Source organism: Chondrus crispus, genomic scaffold, assembly GCF_000350225.1.
Source record: "Chondrus crispus Stackhouse genomic scaffold, scaffold_111, whole genome shotgun sequence".
In the NCBI taxonomy this organism is placed as follows: domain Eukaryota; phylum Rhodophyta; class Florideophyceae; order Gigartinales; family Gigartinaceae; genus Chondrus; species Chondrus crispus.
The window spans coordinates 128,422-145,600 of NW_005178949.1; the positions used below are offsets into that span (position 1 = coordinate 128,422).

Below are 17,179 nucleotides of genomic sequence, written 5' to 3' on the forward strand. Positions count from 1 at the left end.
CGAATCTACGTCGTAGCGACTGCTTTTCATATCTGGAAACGTTCGCTCGTACGATTCGAACTGCATTAAGTGCATGCCTGCAGTATCTCGCCCGTACGTGTTCAGTCCCTGAGAAACGGCGCGGTCTAAATTATCTGCTTGAAGCACGGTCGCGGAGTTGGGCCCCACGTGCTGAAAGGGCCGGGCCTGATGCTGTAGACGCGCTTGTTCAAAGTCATTCTGCATAGCAACTGTTGCGTGATAAAACGAACAGAAGCCCAATCGAGTTATGTAGGTCTGCGAGACCCGGACCGACTCATGTGAACCTTCGACCAGACACCAATGGCCGTTGGTCCACTTTTCTGCGTTCTCGTATGCACACGGCTCTCGAGATTAACCACAGCACGACGAAAAAGATTCACCTGGGACGGCGAAAGGTCCAAGAGGATGCCTCCAGGTTACGCTTCAAGCGTATCGGCGATGTTGCCTAGCGGCCAGATGGCCTGAGACCTGTTTTTTCATAAAGATCGCGAGCGGCAATTTTCTGCAGCCAAAGAGCCTCTTGGCGCCCAGACTCCAGGTTATAAATCGTATAAGACGGGTAAGGAGGGCTGAAGAGGGACAAGAGCTCTCGAAGTGTCCACAGCCCTAGTTGAAACTTCTTTTTCGTCCCATCAAATGCTGCGCCAATGCGAACGAGTTCGTTATCTTCGTCGAAAGAATGTTTGAGCCTCGTCACAACATGATGCCGATCTTTCAGCATTTCCGGAACCACGGAGTAGGGCCCGTATGGCACACGGCGAGAAGAAAAACCTGTCTGCACCTGCCGCCTTCAACTCCCATGTGCACAAATAGCAAAGCCAGACATGGCGTGATGCGAGCGCGCATTGTGCAGATCTCGCAGGCGTTGTGTTATCCACGGTCTCTGTACCGTTTCTCGTGTAGCTCGTTGTCGGGAATGTACACTTCAAACGAGTCTGTCAACCAAACGACTCCTCCACCAGAGCCTGTCAAAGGTATATAAACCTCGAGACATCCCAGGTCACGATTGCAAGCCCCCGGGATCGCGCCATTGAACGACTCTAGCACTTCAGATATTCTCAGGCACATCTCGAGCATCATCGGATACTTGTTCCGCCAATCCCTTAAAGGCGCAGCAGCAAAGTTCAAGTCAGCAACCGCGCACGTTACGGAGGCTCTATATGGCGCGCACAGTCGTCGATTGACGATCTTCTCGAATGAAACTGCTCCGCCGAAAGCTCTGTGGACGGCATCTACAGTGCCCAGCAGTTCTTCGGAATTGATCGGACGCATCACTCGAAGTCAAAGAACAGAGCCGCAGCTTGGAATGGCGCATACGATCGACGCCTCGTGAATGGCATGCATTGCCCACTTAGAATCTTGCCTGTAGTGATTACAGAGTCGTTCGGTGTCACAGTTCCAAATAACCTTATCAATGACTGAGGATGAAAGATCACGCACACACGGAGTCTGAAAGTCTTGGAAAAGAGCATGCTCTTAATAGAGCACTGTCAGGGTTGAAATGTTGTCTACAGTAATCAAAATATAATTTGTTTGCGTTGTGCGGGGATTTGAACATTTCCGTTCCACGAGCTCCACGCATATTGAGCACGAGTATGTTCCAGCCTTGCGATAGCAGCGCATCGAGTATCTGATAGTCGAATTGACAGTTTCCCTCCAGTTTCCAACGGTTTGTGCTTTATCAACATTTTCAAGTAAGCTCTTGCACACCTTCAGACCAGAATTTTGTCCATAATCCCAGTACGCCACTCACGCACGCAATTGCGAAGCAGCTCGTCAGCACAACACTCCTCGCGGTTGACCTTAACGGTGCCAAATCCAGACACCGCACGCATCGCAGGCAACTTCTTTCCGCACATTTTCGTTTGAACGGCAGATGAAACGGCTCGAAGCGGATTTTTGCTATCGCCTCGCTTGGACGGACACAGCCTGGACAAAGCATCCAAAGCCGCATCCCTGGTGTAGAAACAGCAGTGCCACCGGTTTCACAATTGTTGACGTGAGACGTGCCTCCTGACGTCGACTGTAGACACGCGTTCTCTACGCACACGATACTCTGCTCAATACCTCCATCTACGAGCTCTTTCCGTACATCCGTATACTATCCTTGCGCAAACCACCGTTTTGATACTTCGCTACTAACCCGGCCCTGAGCCCGAGCCCACCTCGCTCGCACATCTTCTCAGTAGACGACCGGTGTCTGCGGGCCACCCTCCCTTATACTACCTGGCGCCTGCCCCGGACACGCATCTTCCTCGCACATACCATCTCCAACCACTTTCAGATGCGCTAAACTCGGTTGCCCAGATTTCTCGCCACCGTCTCCTGCAGCCGAGATTTTGGGCCTCCACGGGGGCGCCATGCCAGGTGCGCGGGTCCACTCTCAAACTGGATCGCAACCTCTACACCCCAACAAACCCGAGCGAAAGTCGCTGAAGTCCCTTCGATATGCACTTTGAACGTCGCGAGACGAACGCGCTACTCTTGCACCCTCACCCCTGCGTGGAAAGCGCGCAGGTGATATTGTCGGCACCACGCCGGCCGTCACGGCCACCACTGTACGTGTTTTCGATCGTCTCTTGTGATCCAATTTACGAAAATGTTTTCCGATTTCGCACGGTCTAGGGTACCCCCTGATAGCCTGTTTTGTTTTTATGTGGGAGCTGAAGATTCCAATGGTCTCCCTATAGGTTCAGGGAACACTGTAGACTACCCTTGCCTTGGGATTTCTTGTTCTTCTGAAATGTAATAACGAATGTCTATTGGACATGCAGTTTGCCTCATACGAGGCCGCCATTATTTCAAAAACATATACATTAAATCGAAGCATTATGAAGTCAGTGTGGACACCATTTCTTCAACGTATATGCCTCTGTTAATAACATCTTGCAAAACATCAGGATATCATTTGTGAATACACAGAAATACTAAGAATGTAATGAAGTTTGAATCTTCGGTTGATATTTTATAAAGGCCTTTTGCTCTCGACGATATCAACACATAACGTTTTGAGGTTGTTCAGAAAGGCGCATCTTTTAGGCATTCAAAAATTGGCTGGAAAAGACGCACAAATCTAACCAAACTCCACCCTTCTGTGACGCAGAAGTCAACTGCGGTGGCGAGAGTATCTTTTTCCTTCACGATGAGCAAACACAAGTCGAGAAAAAATAAGTTGAAAAATGACCTCATATGAGGCCACATGTCCAATAGACACTACTGTACTGTAGCTATCTTGTGTCTATTCGACGGAAAAATTGTCCTGAGAAAAGGCATGGAAATGCCTTTTGTAAGGCATACCGAAGGACTTGCTTCCGGAAGCCAAATTCCCTTCTGCACTCACCTTTCCCACTTATAGTAGTGCACTAGTCAGTCGCCCAAACGTTGCCGTCCTAGGACAGCCCCAACATCGGTTTGTGACCTGCGCGTTGCCAGGCGAAATGCATAATCACGGAAAATCAGCAAAGTCCGGGAGCCCCTCCACTTATCTAAACTTTTTATTAGGCACCGCAGCTATTCTTGACGTGTCCCCAAACTAATGGGCCTGTAGCTCATGTCTTTCGAAGCAATCGCGCCCTGTTCGAGCATGAGAAACGTATATCTCTTTGTGACCAATATGCTTGCAACTGCTACAGAGCCATGTAGTCTTTTTTCGACATCAAGCTATTGTGCAACGCCCTTGACGTCTTACATTAAGGCGCCCTGGTTTCGACGGTGGCACTTTGCTCGGAGTAAAGAAAATACCTGTGCCGCATTTTGGCGTATCGTAGCAATACCGCCCACCTGGCGAAGATAATATACAAGCCCGCCTCCCACAAAATCAAACCGATTGTCCACCAGCTGTGTGACCATCTGAGCCCAGTAAATATGAGGCTTGAGAATCAGTCGTCCGCTACACCCAAACTTGTACAGCAACCAGCTGTCAGTTAGAATCATTCCTAATAAAGATCTGTTGGCTCTAAAACTCCATTCTTTCACCTCAATAGATTTTTCCAAGTCCAGCGAGTCCTGCCTCACCCGGTTGTGCTGGTCGATGATTCCTGCCACTCGATAATAGTCGCTGACAACCTCAGGCATAGAGATAGATACCTCCACAGGGCAAGCACCATCTTAATACTGCCTCCATCGAACGCGCTCTTGCCAAACTTTTACAGAAAGCCTTCGAGTGGTCGCAACAAAATGACGTCGATTTCAATCAAGCCAGCACACTGCAGCAACCTCTTTCGTTTCGCCACCGCAGGTGAGCGATGAAGTAAGGCAGTGAAAGTCTCCCTTCTGTGCCAGCTCCTTCTCTCCAAAATAAGTGGTGGGAAATCGTTTAGTGGCTGTCTTTATCACACCAATAAATCGGAGATTTTTCTCAGCAGCGTCTCCGCTGCTTCCACGGAAGCAAAATAACTGTCGGCGCATACGATTCGCTCTTTGCCTGACCACGGCTCTGTAAGCTCGACCAATACTTTCGTGCCATGTCTCATATCTTGTACCTCGTTGATATCTGAATTTGGATCTCGTACGTTTTTATACTTCATAAGCTTAATGCTAAGTATTATTCCCGATGATCCGCACGCAATATCCTGCATCTCCAACCCGTACTCTGGCTTTCGATCGAGCTTCACGAAGTGAGGAGAACCTGCATCAATCCACGAATCACCGATTCCGTACCAACGCGATATTGACTCGTCTACACACAGAAAATGAGAGGGACGCACGTACTCTTTTCGATGAGCATTAATTGCATCGACGAACCCTTCACACAACTGCCATTGGTTTTCTTCGTTCTAGGTCTCTGAGGCTTCGTCTTGGCGACTAAAGCGAATAGTGGCTTTCAGAGCCTCAAACCTTTCCCTTGAAATCATTCTGCCAAATTTGTAGTTAGGGAGATACGATGATATTTTCGCAACCATCCACAATTCTCGGCGGTCCGAAAATTTACACCTCGTCATCATTACCAGCACTCCAAAGAAGCGTAGGATCTCACCACAGGTTGTAGTTTTTTGCGCACATTCAATCAGGCCAACATTAGTCAGCTGGACGATTATATGGAGATACCGAATGGAAACATCCACATAAAGTAGTCAAAAAGCTTCATACTGGCCGGAGCAGTGCCCTGATGAATAACTGTTCCGTTAGGACCTTTCACGTGGCATGAGATAGGATTGATCTCACGATTAAGCCAAGTTGAGGTAACATCCTTCTTCCAGCGTTGACCATGTGCCACGACATTGGATTCTACAATTGAGATATTATTAAACCGGGGTGCTGCGATTGTTTGTGTAACTTCAGTCGAGGTACGAGCTTCTGTAATTGGCAAATGATGATCTACCAGGTCGTCGCATGTGTTGAGACTGCCGTCACCGGGGCCTTGAATGCCTTGCAGTTGAGACAGCTGCTTCTTGTACTCACAATCAAGTGCCCAAAGTGGGTCTTGTGGAGGGTAAAGTGGCTGCCTATCTGGAATAGACGTTGGTCCAGCCTTCACAGCACCAATACCTAGCTCCAACACTTTCGATTTGGACTTCCCATTAACGGCGTACACAAAAATGCAGCGCACTTTTTTGTAACTCCGGCCATTCTTTACTTGTTTGTAGCACTTAATTACGCGGCCATCGAGCTTCTCCGTAATGTATCCAGTTCCAAACATGTTCTTTGCCTCGCTCAGCCTGAAAAGGCGACGAACAGGTGAGTGTACATGTGCCCCGGGGCTTTCGCGGCGATCTGAAGGCATTTTTGTCGCACTCTGAAAGTGTTGTCTCCTGCTTCAACTTCGAGGACCTGTAGCTCCCAAGCAAATGACATGATGGAGCACGTAAAGTGTATAACAGGGAAAGAGGGGTCTCTACAGTACTGTGTTCTACCTACTAAAGGTTTCCAGAACGATTTGCTTCCCGCCAAACCGAGGTTAACGGATGGGCCTTAATTAAGGCAAAATGCCTTAAAAAAGGACAATTGTCGAATAGACACTAGAAGTAGCTGTTTTAATTGAAGGAAGGAGAACAGAACCATGTGCTGTACGAGTACACGTGGCCAGGCCATAAACGTGCAAATTGCCAAATCCAAAAAAATCAGGTGTAGCGGGAGTCTAATAAATTGTGTCCTCATGTGAGGACAAGGTCGGTCGAATAGACCCTGGGTGCGCTCTGACGAACAGCACACACTCTGAATGCCGATGGTCCAGTCGTCATGACCAACTGCTCGGTTTATGAGGATTCTCGAAACACGGCTGAAAGCGGGCTTCTGCCGTCGTTCCCACGTATCGTCACACTACAAGGCAGGAGATTTAAATAATAATGACAGAATTATTCTCATATTCGTAAAAAGAGGGCCCCTGTACCTCCTCGTTGAAGGCTATATTCGTAGAGAAAAAATGTTCATTTTCGTCTTAGTGACTGAACAAGGACGTCTACTCTTTACTCAATTGTCTTTGCAAATAATGACGTAAAGCTTTATGCTTAGATGCTTTTTCGGGAGCTTCGCATGCGCACTTACGGTATCACTACTGTACCCAGTCAACATTTCATTTTTGCGCATCCAATTTCGTTGGATGCCCAATGTTACATCGAGCATCTCGCTTCCGTGTGGTACAAGGTACTCGACGCAGCCATCACTGATGAGTCGTGGCTTGGCATGGACGAACCAGATTGTAACACCTCACTTGTAGGGAAAAAGCCTCCTCACTTTCACCTCAGCGTCTCATCCTGGTGTACGCTATGATACCGTCATGAGCAGACATCCGACGAATGAAATTGCACCGTTCCAATGATTTGAGAATTGCATAAGGGCATAGACGCCCACCGCAAAATGAAATCTGTACCTGATCCTCTCATTCGCGCTGGGATTTACAAACAGATAACTCTCGCAAATGAGATCGTCCCCTCTGCGCACGCCTTGACATTCGAAGGGGGACGGATACACTTCCGCTTCATACTCCCTTTACCGCAGCATTTCTCGAAAGACTTGATTGAACAATGATGATTGCGTCTTGCGGAATTGAAGAAGCATGCTGTTCTCCATATAGCCCGCTACACGAAAAATTCGTCTTGCACAAAGACCTTCACACTCACTTATCTTGCCCTTCACGTTTCAAGCGAATATAGTCTCTCTCACCGTGTGTTTCACGTTGTGAGGTCTCATTGTGAGGTAAGCAGGATGTGGGACACCGAGCGGAGCAGAACGTCTCTCGAAGTAGGTTGTGATAAGTCATTCCCATTTCTGGAGCCGCCCGGCACTTCTACCTCCATGTCCTTTCGGAGACTCATCAAGCCATGGAGCAATGCGAAACAGTCCGCTCGAAGATATTCGCAGAGCAAGATGCTGAACGACGAAATTGCCAGAGATTCTGATGCCAGTGCTGCTCGCCGATGGGAAGAATACTGCGGCGGAGTACCCAAGGCCGAGAAGAAGAACGATTGCGATTTGAAGGACGTTTGGTTGCGCTTGAAAGAAGACTTTTCGGATCTTGTTTCGGACGTGCTCAAGAGCGCAGCCGCTGGCATTTCGAGGTCTGGCTTTTTGTGGGGAAATCTGGGAGGAGGGATGTTCGCGCAGTCGTATTTCAAGGCTGCGCAGGCTCAGCGGAAAGATTATTAAGAAGGTATGGCAAAGTTAAGCATCAATTGTGCTTTGGTCGCAGAAAAAAGTCCACAGGTCAACAGGGTTTTGCCATTAGTGATGATCTCTCCTTGCTTGTATATGCCAGGCTGGCCACGTTCAAGACCGATGAAGAACACACTCGTCAATAGCGAAGGAGTAAAGAAATTTTCATGTCGCGGCGCGGGTGTTTGTATGATAGGGAGTTGGCATGCATAGTTTGTGCTCCGTTCCTGGCAGATACCGTACAGAACAGTGAAGTTTATACTTTACAATACAGTAGTAGCTTTTATAAATGTTGGAGTAAAATGATCTTGCAAATTATGTTTGCGGGAAGGAAAACGTATCCGGTGATTCGACGAATATTGCGGATGACGGATAATGCTCGCATTGCAAAGGCATCGGCAGCTATAAACGTTTCTCGGCTTTAGGGATGTGGGGTTGGGGTTGGCATTTTCATGGACACATAGAATGGAGACGAGTGTTTTAGTTTTCATCACTGGAGCCAGGAACGACACGGCTTGTGAGACATTTGCTCTGAGGCCGATCAAAATATGCGCGAAGTCTGGAAGAGCGCAATCTTCAGGACGTGGTATAGAACACAGTAGAATGGTACTTGTAGCAAAGGAGAAATACTTGTTGAAGCATCGGTCAGCATGGGGGGTGCAAATGCTGCAGTGTGGTCAGTATGAGTGATCCTTCGCTTTTAGGTTGTCTCTTGAATGGGACGAGATAGCAACTTCGCGCGAGCATAGGCTGGCATCTCCAAAAATTGTGCTGCATGGATACACGACTATCGTTATGGTAGACACCCTTGCGTCCGCTTACTTCTAATACACGGGGACTGTCGAGTCAAGTAAAACGTTGGGACGGCAAAGCTGTCGTCGAAAGGGGCCTTGTGCTTCGCGTGCACTGCTCTCTGTACGATCAGAGAGCGGGGTTGGCGCGGGGGAAAAAGGGGGGAAAGGATAGTATGAGAAGGGAAATAGAGGGGGGGGTGAGTGATCCGGCGTTGCGCCTTCAAGGGTGAGAACGGGCTCCGGCTTGTGCCTTCGCAGACTAGAGTAGCGTAGAGTTGCTTGCTCGAGTTGTTTATTGTTCTGCCTCCGGGCGTGGGAAGCGCGGACGTGCGCGTAGTACATATAGGTCCAACTGTGCATGCACCGTTTGGATGGTGTTATCAGTGACCCTGAGGGCCTCCATATCAAATACGCCGTACAGTACCCTTCTATACCCTTAGAAGGGTACTGTATATAAAGTTTATGCGCGTGCGCGACAAAAGCCCAGGGGGGGGTTTGAACAAAAATCTCCCTCGAGAGCGGTGTACGTACACCCACAAGATGGATCGCTCCCCATTGTGGTTGTGAGCATAAAGCTCCGCAGAGGGCGCGAGGGACGGGCGGAGAATATTCTACGTGGAAAGGGGAACGGTGGCGGCACATCGAGTTTTTCGCAAAGTCCGCTGCATAGTATGCTTCGCGCGGGGCTCAGTTGAGAAGCAAGGCGGGAAACGTGGGGAGCGAGCACGCGGGTGCGACAAGGCAGATGCGAGATGGTCAGGCTGTGATGATGAAGAATGATGCGAAGCGACGGAATTCAGCTAAAGTTTACCATTGGTACTGTATGAATGGATGCCACGCAGTCACGTGACATGCCGGCGATTGAGCACCGGCGGCGACCGCACGATTACCGCAACCGCCGGACGGCAACGCCCTCTCGAGCCGAATGATTCTTCGACTGAATCGCTGCCAGTCACCTCCGAGGGGGCGCTTCTCCTCCGCCCCCACAACACCACCGATCTCGACAAACCTGCCTCCTTTCCCTCCCGCACACAACCGCCGCATCCCCCCGCCCCTCCCCCACCCTCCCACTCCCCCCTCCACCATCCCGCCACCGCACACATGAAGGTCACCGTGCCCAGCGACAGCCGCAGCCAGACTGGCAAGCACCTGGTCAACCTGCTCATGGCCGGCGCGCACAGCGTCACTGTGGCTTCCCCACGCATCGAGCACGAGCGCAGCGTCGACGCCCCGGAGAAGGAGCTGCGCGCCAGCGCGGAGCCGGCCCAGCGCCCGCGCGCCATGGCGTCCGAGCCGAGCGGCATCGCCACGGATATGTGAGACGCCCTCAGACGCAGAGCGCGTCTTGCTGCTGCGCGCACGGTCTGCGGCTCAGCTTACCAGCTTGCTGCCTGCGGGCTTGCGCGCAGGTTTTGAGAGATGGCAGGCTCCCTTTTTGTATGTAAGCGGCGCTTGCCAGGCTTCCTTTTCGATGCCGTTCTCCGCTTCTTGTATATCACGCGTTTGCAGGACGACCGATGTCCTGCATTACAACGCAAACTTCGCATCCATTTTTGACATTGCACTCCGCAGGCTTATCATGGTCATGTATACGTTGTCTTACCATTACCACTCGACTTTTTCTGGTTAATCATGTATTGCTCCGAAGTGGGTCACTGCCGACGCCCGTTTCAAAGCCGCTTCGTGTTCAAACCGTGACTGTGTTCGCGAAAATGAAGCTTTGTCTTGTAGACAGTATATTTACTAAGCAAGATGAGCAGGGAGGAGGTCCGGACAAACTTCCCCAGTAGAAACTTCCCTGCCTCACGCGCACCATTATTCATTAAATCACCTCAACATCATTTTTGCCAACTCGCAACCGAGTCTTCATTTTGAGGAGAAACTATGCTCGCTCCAAACTTGGGCGAGTGAACCCACTTGCCTGTTAGAAAGCTTCTCCTGCATCTACATACGCCCTCGTATTTCGTCGAGAATTAGAAACATTGACACGGTGATTTTTTGTTGCGTTCCCAGCTTGCATATCAACAAGAGGAATCATACAACTATAGTAGGGCTGCGAGCCTGGGATACGCATCTCTAGAGTTGAAATGAAGAGGGATGCTCAACTTTACGAGTGCGTCATGTTCCCCATAGAGTTGCCTGTCTCCGACAATGCAGTTTCATGGCAGGATCATAATATAGCGCAGGCAATACGACTGCCAGGGGAACCCAAACCTTAAGACACCCACACTTGTTACTACAGCTTCACGGAGGAGCGGCTCGCTGGGTGTTGCGTGGAAGGATGTGGCAATGTTTCACCAGAACGAAAAAAAAACGTGAGGGTTATGGTATCTCGCCGGACGGCGCGTCCAGCACATCGTTGTCTCTGTCGCTAATAGTCTGCACTCACTTCACCCCAGGAAAAGGTTCTCACCCTTCTTGGAAAACCTTTTTGCTCCTCTGCTCCCGTATGTTCTAGCCTTCCTCTCCTTCCTGGAATCTTTGACAAACACTCTGTTTTATCTCCCCGCCATGACGCCACTCACTGATGTATGTATTGCTGGCTGTACCAATCTCAAGTTCGCTGCCTCAGCCCTATGCTTCTTGTTTAACACTGTCGTACAGGCTGGCGCTGAACAGAAGGAGATGATTGCGACCATCGTCGCCTTTCTGTTTGCGGCACTACATTTCATCCGGAAAACTACGGTTGTGGCACTTTCAAGTGCTTTGGAAGCGCACTTTCATGCTTCACTCTCACCGGGGATTACATACACAATGAAACGCAAACAGGCGAGACGAGGAAGCCAGGGAGCACCAAATTCTGCTAATAACATCTCAAACGAGTTAATGGTTGCCGATGAACTCATGGGCAATCGCTTGTTCTATGGACGTACTCATTGCGTTTTGTAGTTGCACGACGTTGAGAGAAAAATGCAATCACGGCAAGGCAACGTGTTTCGTCAACGCACATCTGTACCATCGACATCATTCTGATACAAATATCTTCTCGTGTTGCTTTGCTTCAGTCCAATTGTGCCTAAACTGCAGCAGAGGTCGCCCCAGCCCAAGGATGTATGGATTCCATGGTTTGTTCCATTTGAGCTCAAGGCCAGGGGGGTGCATCAACCATTTTTAGGTTTCATCAGAACCAGACCACCATTCATCTGGTTGAAAACTATCCAGCAGTACGAGAATCGAAGAGGTGCTATGGCTAGTTGGGTTCTGGCCCCTGCCAGTGTGCAGTAGAGGATAGGAATGTTTCCTGTCTCTTATCCGCCAAATTGATACGCAGGCGAGGCTTGCGCACCATCCTGGCGTACCGTTTCAAGAGTTTGACCGTGCCAGAGAGACGTTGGGCTGAATGAGTCTCTCTCTCGAAAGCCTACGAATATGACTGGCAAAGTGAACGAAGGAAAACGAAGAGAAGCAGGGTAACGATTTGGGGCCAATGACATTTGAATCTGGGAACTGAACGATTGAATGGAAACCCCAAGGAACCTTTTTACAGGGCATTGGCGGATGCTATATGATAGAGGCGAGAACGCTACTCTCAATGACAGAGTAATTCAATTGAGTCTCGTTTGCAAGTTGCAAAGGGCTGTCCGAGAGGGATTTTGTAGAAATCCATGTTGTCCGAATACGACTTAATTGCACAAAGTATGTACTTCGAAGTAGTTTGAAACGGTACCTATCTCGCGCACGTTACAACTTCTGCCAATTTCGTGCCAGTGCTGAATGTACAACCTGTGTACCCGAATTCGTGGACAGTTTAAAAGCATCAGCTCCGCCGATCACATTTTCTGGCCATTTTGGTATTGCTTCAAATCCATAAGCGAGCCATCGCCGCGTCTCGCCAGCACTCACTTTCAAACATCTCTTCTCACGACTTTAGCAGTCCACATATTTTCAAAGTCACATCAGACGCCATGTCAACTGTGCACGCCACCAGAACATGCGGAATGACAGTTTGGGGCACAAAGAACTGCTTGTAGAGGCCATGATTGTGTGCTCCCTCCTTTGGCCCAAATGCTCTTGCTGGGTTCCAAACAACACAGAAATCAATTCCTGTCGTTGTCTGATCTCGACACTCCTCGACTCTTTCAATTGCAGTTTGCCATTTTTTTCCCATCCGCTTCATGCATACATAATATTTTGAGTGAAAGAAAACTTGGTATACGAAGTAAGCACTGAAAATTAGAACTGTTAAGTGAAAAGGTACTGTGCAGTCTCATGTAACAGGAGCTTTCAGATCTGATGCAGAACCCTGGGACGCAGGGGTTATATGCTGACCGCACGATGAGGAAGAGAAGCTATTATCTGTTCAAAGATGCTGACCTCAAAACAATACACAATTGGTTGTGAAAGAGGCCTTGGCTTCTCAAACGCCAGGAATTGCAGAACGTCAAGGAGACTATTTTTACGTTTTAAGTAGAAGTTTCAGTGTAGGACGTAGGGGGTACGTTCGGTAGTTTTGTGATGCTTCTCATCTCATGTCAAGATCAGCAATGTTCGATGAAAAGTTGAGTTCGACCACTGGGCAAGCTGTGCACGTGATGAAAGCATTGTTTGATGTTAGATTTGTGCAGCGCGACTTTTCGATCACGTTTGCAACAGGCGGTGATGAGTTTGAAAACTATGCCTTTCCTGTTTGCAGAGCTCGTTGTGCAGCAGAAGTTAGATAAATTTACGGTGGTGGGTTTATTGGGGTTTAACAAGTCTGCTATTGATTGCCACGCAAGTTCAGAGAGGGAGGCGACGAGACCTATGAATACTGTACGATCGTATCTACATGGCACCGTAGTACACGGGTAGGCTGTCGCCGGCGTAGAAATGGGGCGGATGTACATCAGAGCTTGAAAATAAATACCCCTTCCTCCTTATACTCGTCCCGAAATCTACTTCAATGGTTCCAGACGGAGAAATTGCAACGGGACGCAATTCAAGCCAGATAATCAGAATTGTCCAGGCGTAAACCCACTGAATTGAATTGTCTAGGCGTAAACCCACTAATAACTCTTCATCATCAGCGGCTGGCCGGGCTATTGTCACGCATTGGGGGGAATTTCTGGGGGATGTTTCGAGGACAGACTGTAAAGCAGGGAAGTACTGGGGGGTATCCAAATACAGACCCCAGTGCCTTTACGAAGCAATCGATGTCGCCTTTCTCGAGTCTAACCGCTGGGCGATGAAGGCAACTATGTATCCCTTGGGTAACATCAGGATACAAAATCGTTATCGTCGTCATGTCCGAGCATTGCTGTTGTAAGCCAATCTCAGATCCAATGTTAAATCTGGGCAAAAGATTTCACCAGATTAATTATTATTGAGAAAGCATTTTCCTTGCGTGTCTCCACAGATCATCTTCATTTTCCGGCTCCGCATCATCTTAGCCTGCCCCCTACCCACGTTGGTAAACTTAACGTACCTGAGGGTACGTGCCAACGTGGGTCCACTGAAGCGCCATCGCAGGAGAGACGCTTTTGTATCTCTCCTGCGATACCGCGACGTGCTGCATCATGTCAGTAACAAAACCTACAAGGCGGTGCGCCCTCTTCCCCATCCCTTCCCCACTATCTCGGACACCAAGTGTTCTGAGGTCCTGCTCGCTTACGTCATCGCCATCCGCACGTACCTCTCTAGAAGCACCTTCAAGTTCATCTTTCCGCCATGTCCTAGAGCATGCGTCGTATGTGTCGTACTCTGACCCACTCTCCTCGCTGTCCTACATCTACACACACCGTTTTACCCCGCGCTTCAAGCCGCTGGCGACGGCAAGAGGCGTTTATGGCGGTCGTTGAGCTGTTGCTCGCTTTGCCTCACCCAATCCGCTTGTTATGGGGTCACTGCTCCTTCGCGTGTTACTAGGAATTTCGCGCCTCCTGGTGAGGCAGTGGAGCGTGTCCGTTGAAATGAATTTTGAAAGCCGCGGGAAGAGCTCGGCTTTTTGACCGCTCTCACATTCATATTCCAGGCGACTTGCTTATTGCCGCGCCAGTATTGGCGACTGATCAAGAGAGACAGTGCTAGAAGAAACATGTGATGAGAAGCCTCCCGCCACGGCCCCAAAACGCCAACGACAAGTCGTACCGCATGCTATTGCCTAAACTGTGAGTACTACTATATGCCTCAACATATCGTGGAAGTCTGAAAACGCAAAAGCATCCATTGCTTCATCTGCGTGAATGAGCAAGGGAAGGTCCAATAATTCGAAAGTTCCTAGAATTCGAAAGGTCCCATAGCTCAACGTTGCGGCACTGAACTGGGATGATGTCCGTGCGTTTGACACACATGCAAACCATATTTCGCAGTCGACAATGCTATGGTTGAACGCACGGACGACTAGAAATCCGCGGCAAGAAGCAAAGTTGATCGAGCCATTTTCTTACAACAAGCGCGACAAGCAAGTGCGACAGGTAAACGACAACGCCTGCGTCGATGAGGTCCTGTAAGTTTGTACAACGTTGTCTTCGCTGTTTGCGGAGCTCGTGGAATCGTCGTCTTTGGGTCTGTCGACATGCTTTCCGCCTCTCAGCTTGTGCTCAATCCTCCGTGTACTTGGGGATAACATACGTGCATTCCCTCTTCACATGCGCACGTGAAGCCGCGCCAGGCTACAGAATAAGCGGAGAGGTGGGGCAACGCAAACAGCAACGCGATGATCACCGTAACCATCTTCTTGCCATCGACGTCAGCTTGAATGACTGTGTAAGATATTAAGTAGAGAATTGGGACAGAGGTTGAGGCAGATTGCGACGCGCACATTAACAGTCCGTAAACTATTTTGGCAAACATAAACTATTTTGGCGACGCCTGCTTCCCCTTTTTGCCGCACTTTTCCGAAACCGAGTCACCCGGATCCGCCCCCGCCACTTGCTAACCTTGGTAGCTCTGTGACTGATTCCAACCTGCGCGCGGCTTTTCTGTTTTTACCGCCATTCGAAAGCCCATTACTTGCGCTTGTCCGCCAAAAATCCAGGCTGTGCCATGCCATTACAACGTAATATGCTTTTCCATATCGATCGATAGCCGCCCATCATCGCCATTCCGGAAAAGTGCGGCAAAAAAGGGAAGCAGTGCGTTCCCAAAATAGTTTATGTTTGCCAAAATAGTTAACGGACTGTTAGAAAAAAGAGTTTTTTTCGGGCCACGGCCATTATTTGAGGTTGCCAAATTAGTTTCCATGCGATTCAGACCTGTAAAAGGGGTTCATTTAAGTGACTTCATTCCCTTGCATGAACACATGATGTGATTTCGTTACCGTTGTAAAGCTTTATGCGCGCTTTATGTGTTCATTCAGCTTTAAAAAGTCAAAATCGGTGAAGGACTTGGTCAGATACGGCCTTTTCACCAGACATGCCTAGAAAAAACGGTCACTTGCCACATTTTATCATGAACTGTTACGTACGCTGCGACATATTGGGGGGATGAACTCACAGGTCTTCGAGGCGGTATACGGGAGGAAGGCTGCGACGTAGGCGGACAGAATGACGTACACGTAGCCTTCGAGATGGTCTTGCACCATGGTTTAGATTGGGTGGGCGCAGGCTGTTTAAGGGACAGGGAAAGGGCAGGAACGAGGTTGTGTGACACATCCTCGTGATGCGAGATTGGTTCGCACAACTTGTGTGTGGAAAGTCATCTGGCATTTTGGCTGCTTGTCCACCACAACGTGGATGAAACAATTTGTCCATTTGTTTAACCAACGGTCCTCTCTGAATTGATCTTAGCAACGGAGTGGAGCAAGAGCATCGTCCACAGAGATGAAGGTTTGCGGTTATTTCCAGATTAAATATATTTCCCAATTTAGAGCATCTCCAACGGGCAGGCGTAATGCAATGTTAATTTGTGACAGGTGTCATCACTAGAGTGGCAGATGTAAATCGGCCTCACGATTTGGAGAGATGCGCAGACATCATCCCCAACAGGACACGGCCGGCGACATGTAATGTAAACGAAGGAGGCTTTGAGAGTGCCTCTACGCGGTGTATGGAGGCTTCGTATTCGATTTCTTCGAGCTCTTCGAGCTCTTCAGACTCTTCGAGCGTGCTTGCCTCCGAAAACCGCGACGCTTTGTTCCAAGAGATCGAAGATGAGGTCCTCCTAACTCCAGCGCATCGTTTTACGCTCGCACCTGGTGCAATGTCCGCGATGGGGCAGGCGGCCCAACTGTTCACCTCTCTCCCGCAGCCTCACGGGGGATCAAGAAGCGACCGTTCTCGCAACGTTCAACGCAATTTCGATGATGCTGCGCGGCTCATCTGCCTCGATTGGTTCTGGGGGTTGGATGAATTCAACCCGAAAACCAAGCAGTTCGGACCATGATACCCGGAGCGCACATTTGAGCGTGTGTGGCGCATGCCACGTCGATGCTTCGATCGGATTATGGATCGTCTGACTGCAGTAAATCCTTTTTTCCAGTTCCGTCCAAATGCGTGCGGCGTCGGTGCACACCCAGTTCAGAAGTTCACGGCTGCGTTCCAGATGCTCACCGTTGGCAGCTCAGCCCAGCAGACCGATTTGTAGGCTAATATTGGAGAGTCTACAGCGATCATGTCGTTGAGGCAATTCTGCCAGAGCGTCGTCAAGGAAGTTGGCCCAGAGTATCTACGCGAGCCCACCGAGACCGATCTGACAAGAAATCTAGCAGCGTTTGCGGATCTCGGGTTCCAGGGATGTATTGGGGCTCTGGATGCGCTGGATGGGAGTGGAATAATTGTCCGAAGGCGTGGAGTGGGATATTCTGTGGTAAAGAGGGAGTTAATACCATTCGCCTTGAAGCAATATGTGACCCTGAT

The 17,179-nt window shown here is 49.4% G+C and overlaps 5 protein-coding genes; 2 read left to right on the forward strand and 3 right to left on the reverse strand.

Annotated features, from left to right (window-relative positions):
- Positions 1-2,013: 2,013 nt before the first annotated feature.
- CHC_T00001748001 (hypothetical protein) lies at positions 2,014-2,199 on the reverse strand. XM_005712641.1 is given in 2 exon segments: positions 2,014-2,094; positions 2,095-2,199. 1 exon segment carries the CDS (start codon positions 2,197-2,199, stop codon positions 2,095-2,097), a length of 105 nt encoding a protein of 34 aa, XP_005712698.1. The 3' UTR covers positions 2,014-2,094.
- Positions 2,200-7,376: 5,177 nt separating this feature from the next.
- On the forward strand, positions 7,377-7,757 carry CHC_T00001749001 (hypothetical protein). The gene has a single exon (XM_005712642.1). It carries the CDS (start codon positions 7,377-7,379, stop codon positions 7,755-7,757), a length of 381 nt encoding a protein of 126 aa, XP_005712699.1.
- A 2,165-nt stretch (positions 7,758-9,922) lies between these two features.
- CHC_T00001750001 (hypothetical protein) lies at positions 9,923-10,252 on the forward strand. XM_005712643.1 is given in 2 exon segments: positions 9,923-10,195; positions 10,196-10,252. 1 exon segment carries the CDS (start codon positions 9,923-9,925, stop codon positions 10,193-10,195), a length of 273 nt encoding a protein of 90 aa, XP_005712700.1. The 3' UTR covers positions 10,196-10,252.
- A 4,471-nt stretch (positions 10,253-14,723) lies between these two features.
- On the reverse strand, positions 14,724-14,900 carry CHC_T00001751001 (hypothetical protein). Its single transcript, XM_005712644.1, has one exon. It carries the CDS (start codon positions 14,898-14,900, stop codon positions 14,724-14,726), a length of 177 nt encoding a protein of 58 aa, XP_005712701.1.
- A 12-nt stretch (positions 14,901-14,912) lies between these two features.
- Positions 14,913-15,176, reverse strand: CHC_T00001752001 (hypothetical protein). Its single transcript, XM_005712645.1, has one exon. It carries the CDS (start codon positions 15,174-15,176, stop codon positions 14,913-14,915), a length of 264 nt encoding a protein of 87 aa, XP_005712702.1.
- Between the last annotated feature and the right edge of the window lie 2,003 nt (positions 15,177-17,179).

What these genes read in the sequence shown, in the direction of transcription:
- CHC_T00001748001 (XM_005712641.1), bottom strand. Translation starts at nt 2,199, where the DNA reads ATGTGCGAGCGAGGTGGGCTCGGGCTCAGGGCCGGGTTAGTAGCGAAG.
- CHC_T00001749001 (XM_005712642.1), top strand. Translation starts at nt 7,377, where the DNA reads ATGGGAAGAATACTGCGGCGGAGTACCCAAGGCCGAGAAGAAGAACGA.
- CHC_T00001750001 (XM_005712643.1), top strand. Translation starts at nt 9,923, where the DNA reads ATGTCCTGCATTACAACGCAAACTTCGCATCCATTTTTGACATTGCAC.
- CHC_T00001751001 (XM_005712644.1), bottom strand. Translation starts at nt 14,900, where the DNA reads ATGTCGACAGACCCAAAGACGACGATTCCACGAGCTCCGCAAACAGCG.
- CHC_T00001752001 (XM_005712645.1), bottom strand. Translation starts at nt 15,176, where the DNA reads ATGTTTGCCAAAATAGTTTACGGACTGTTAATGTGCGCGTCGCAATCT.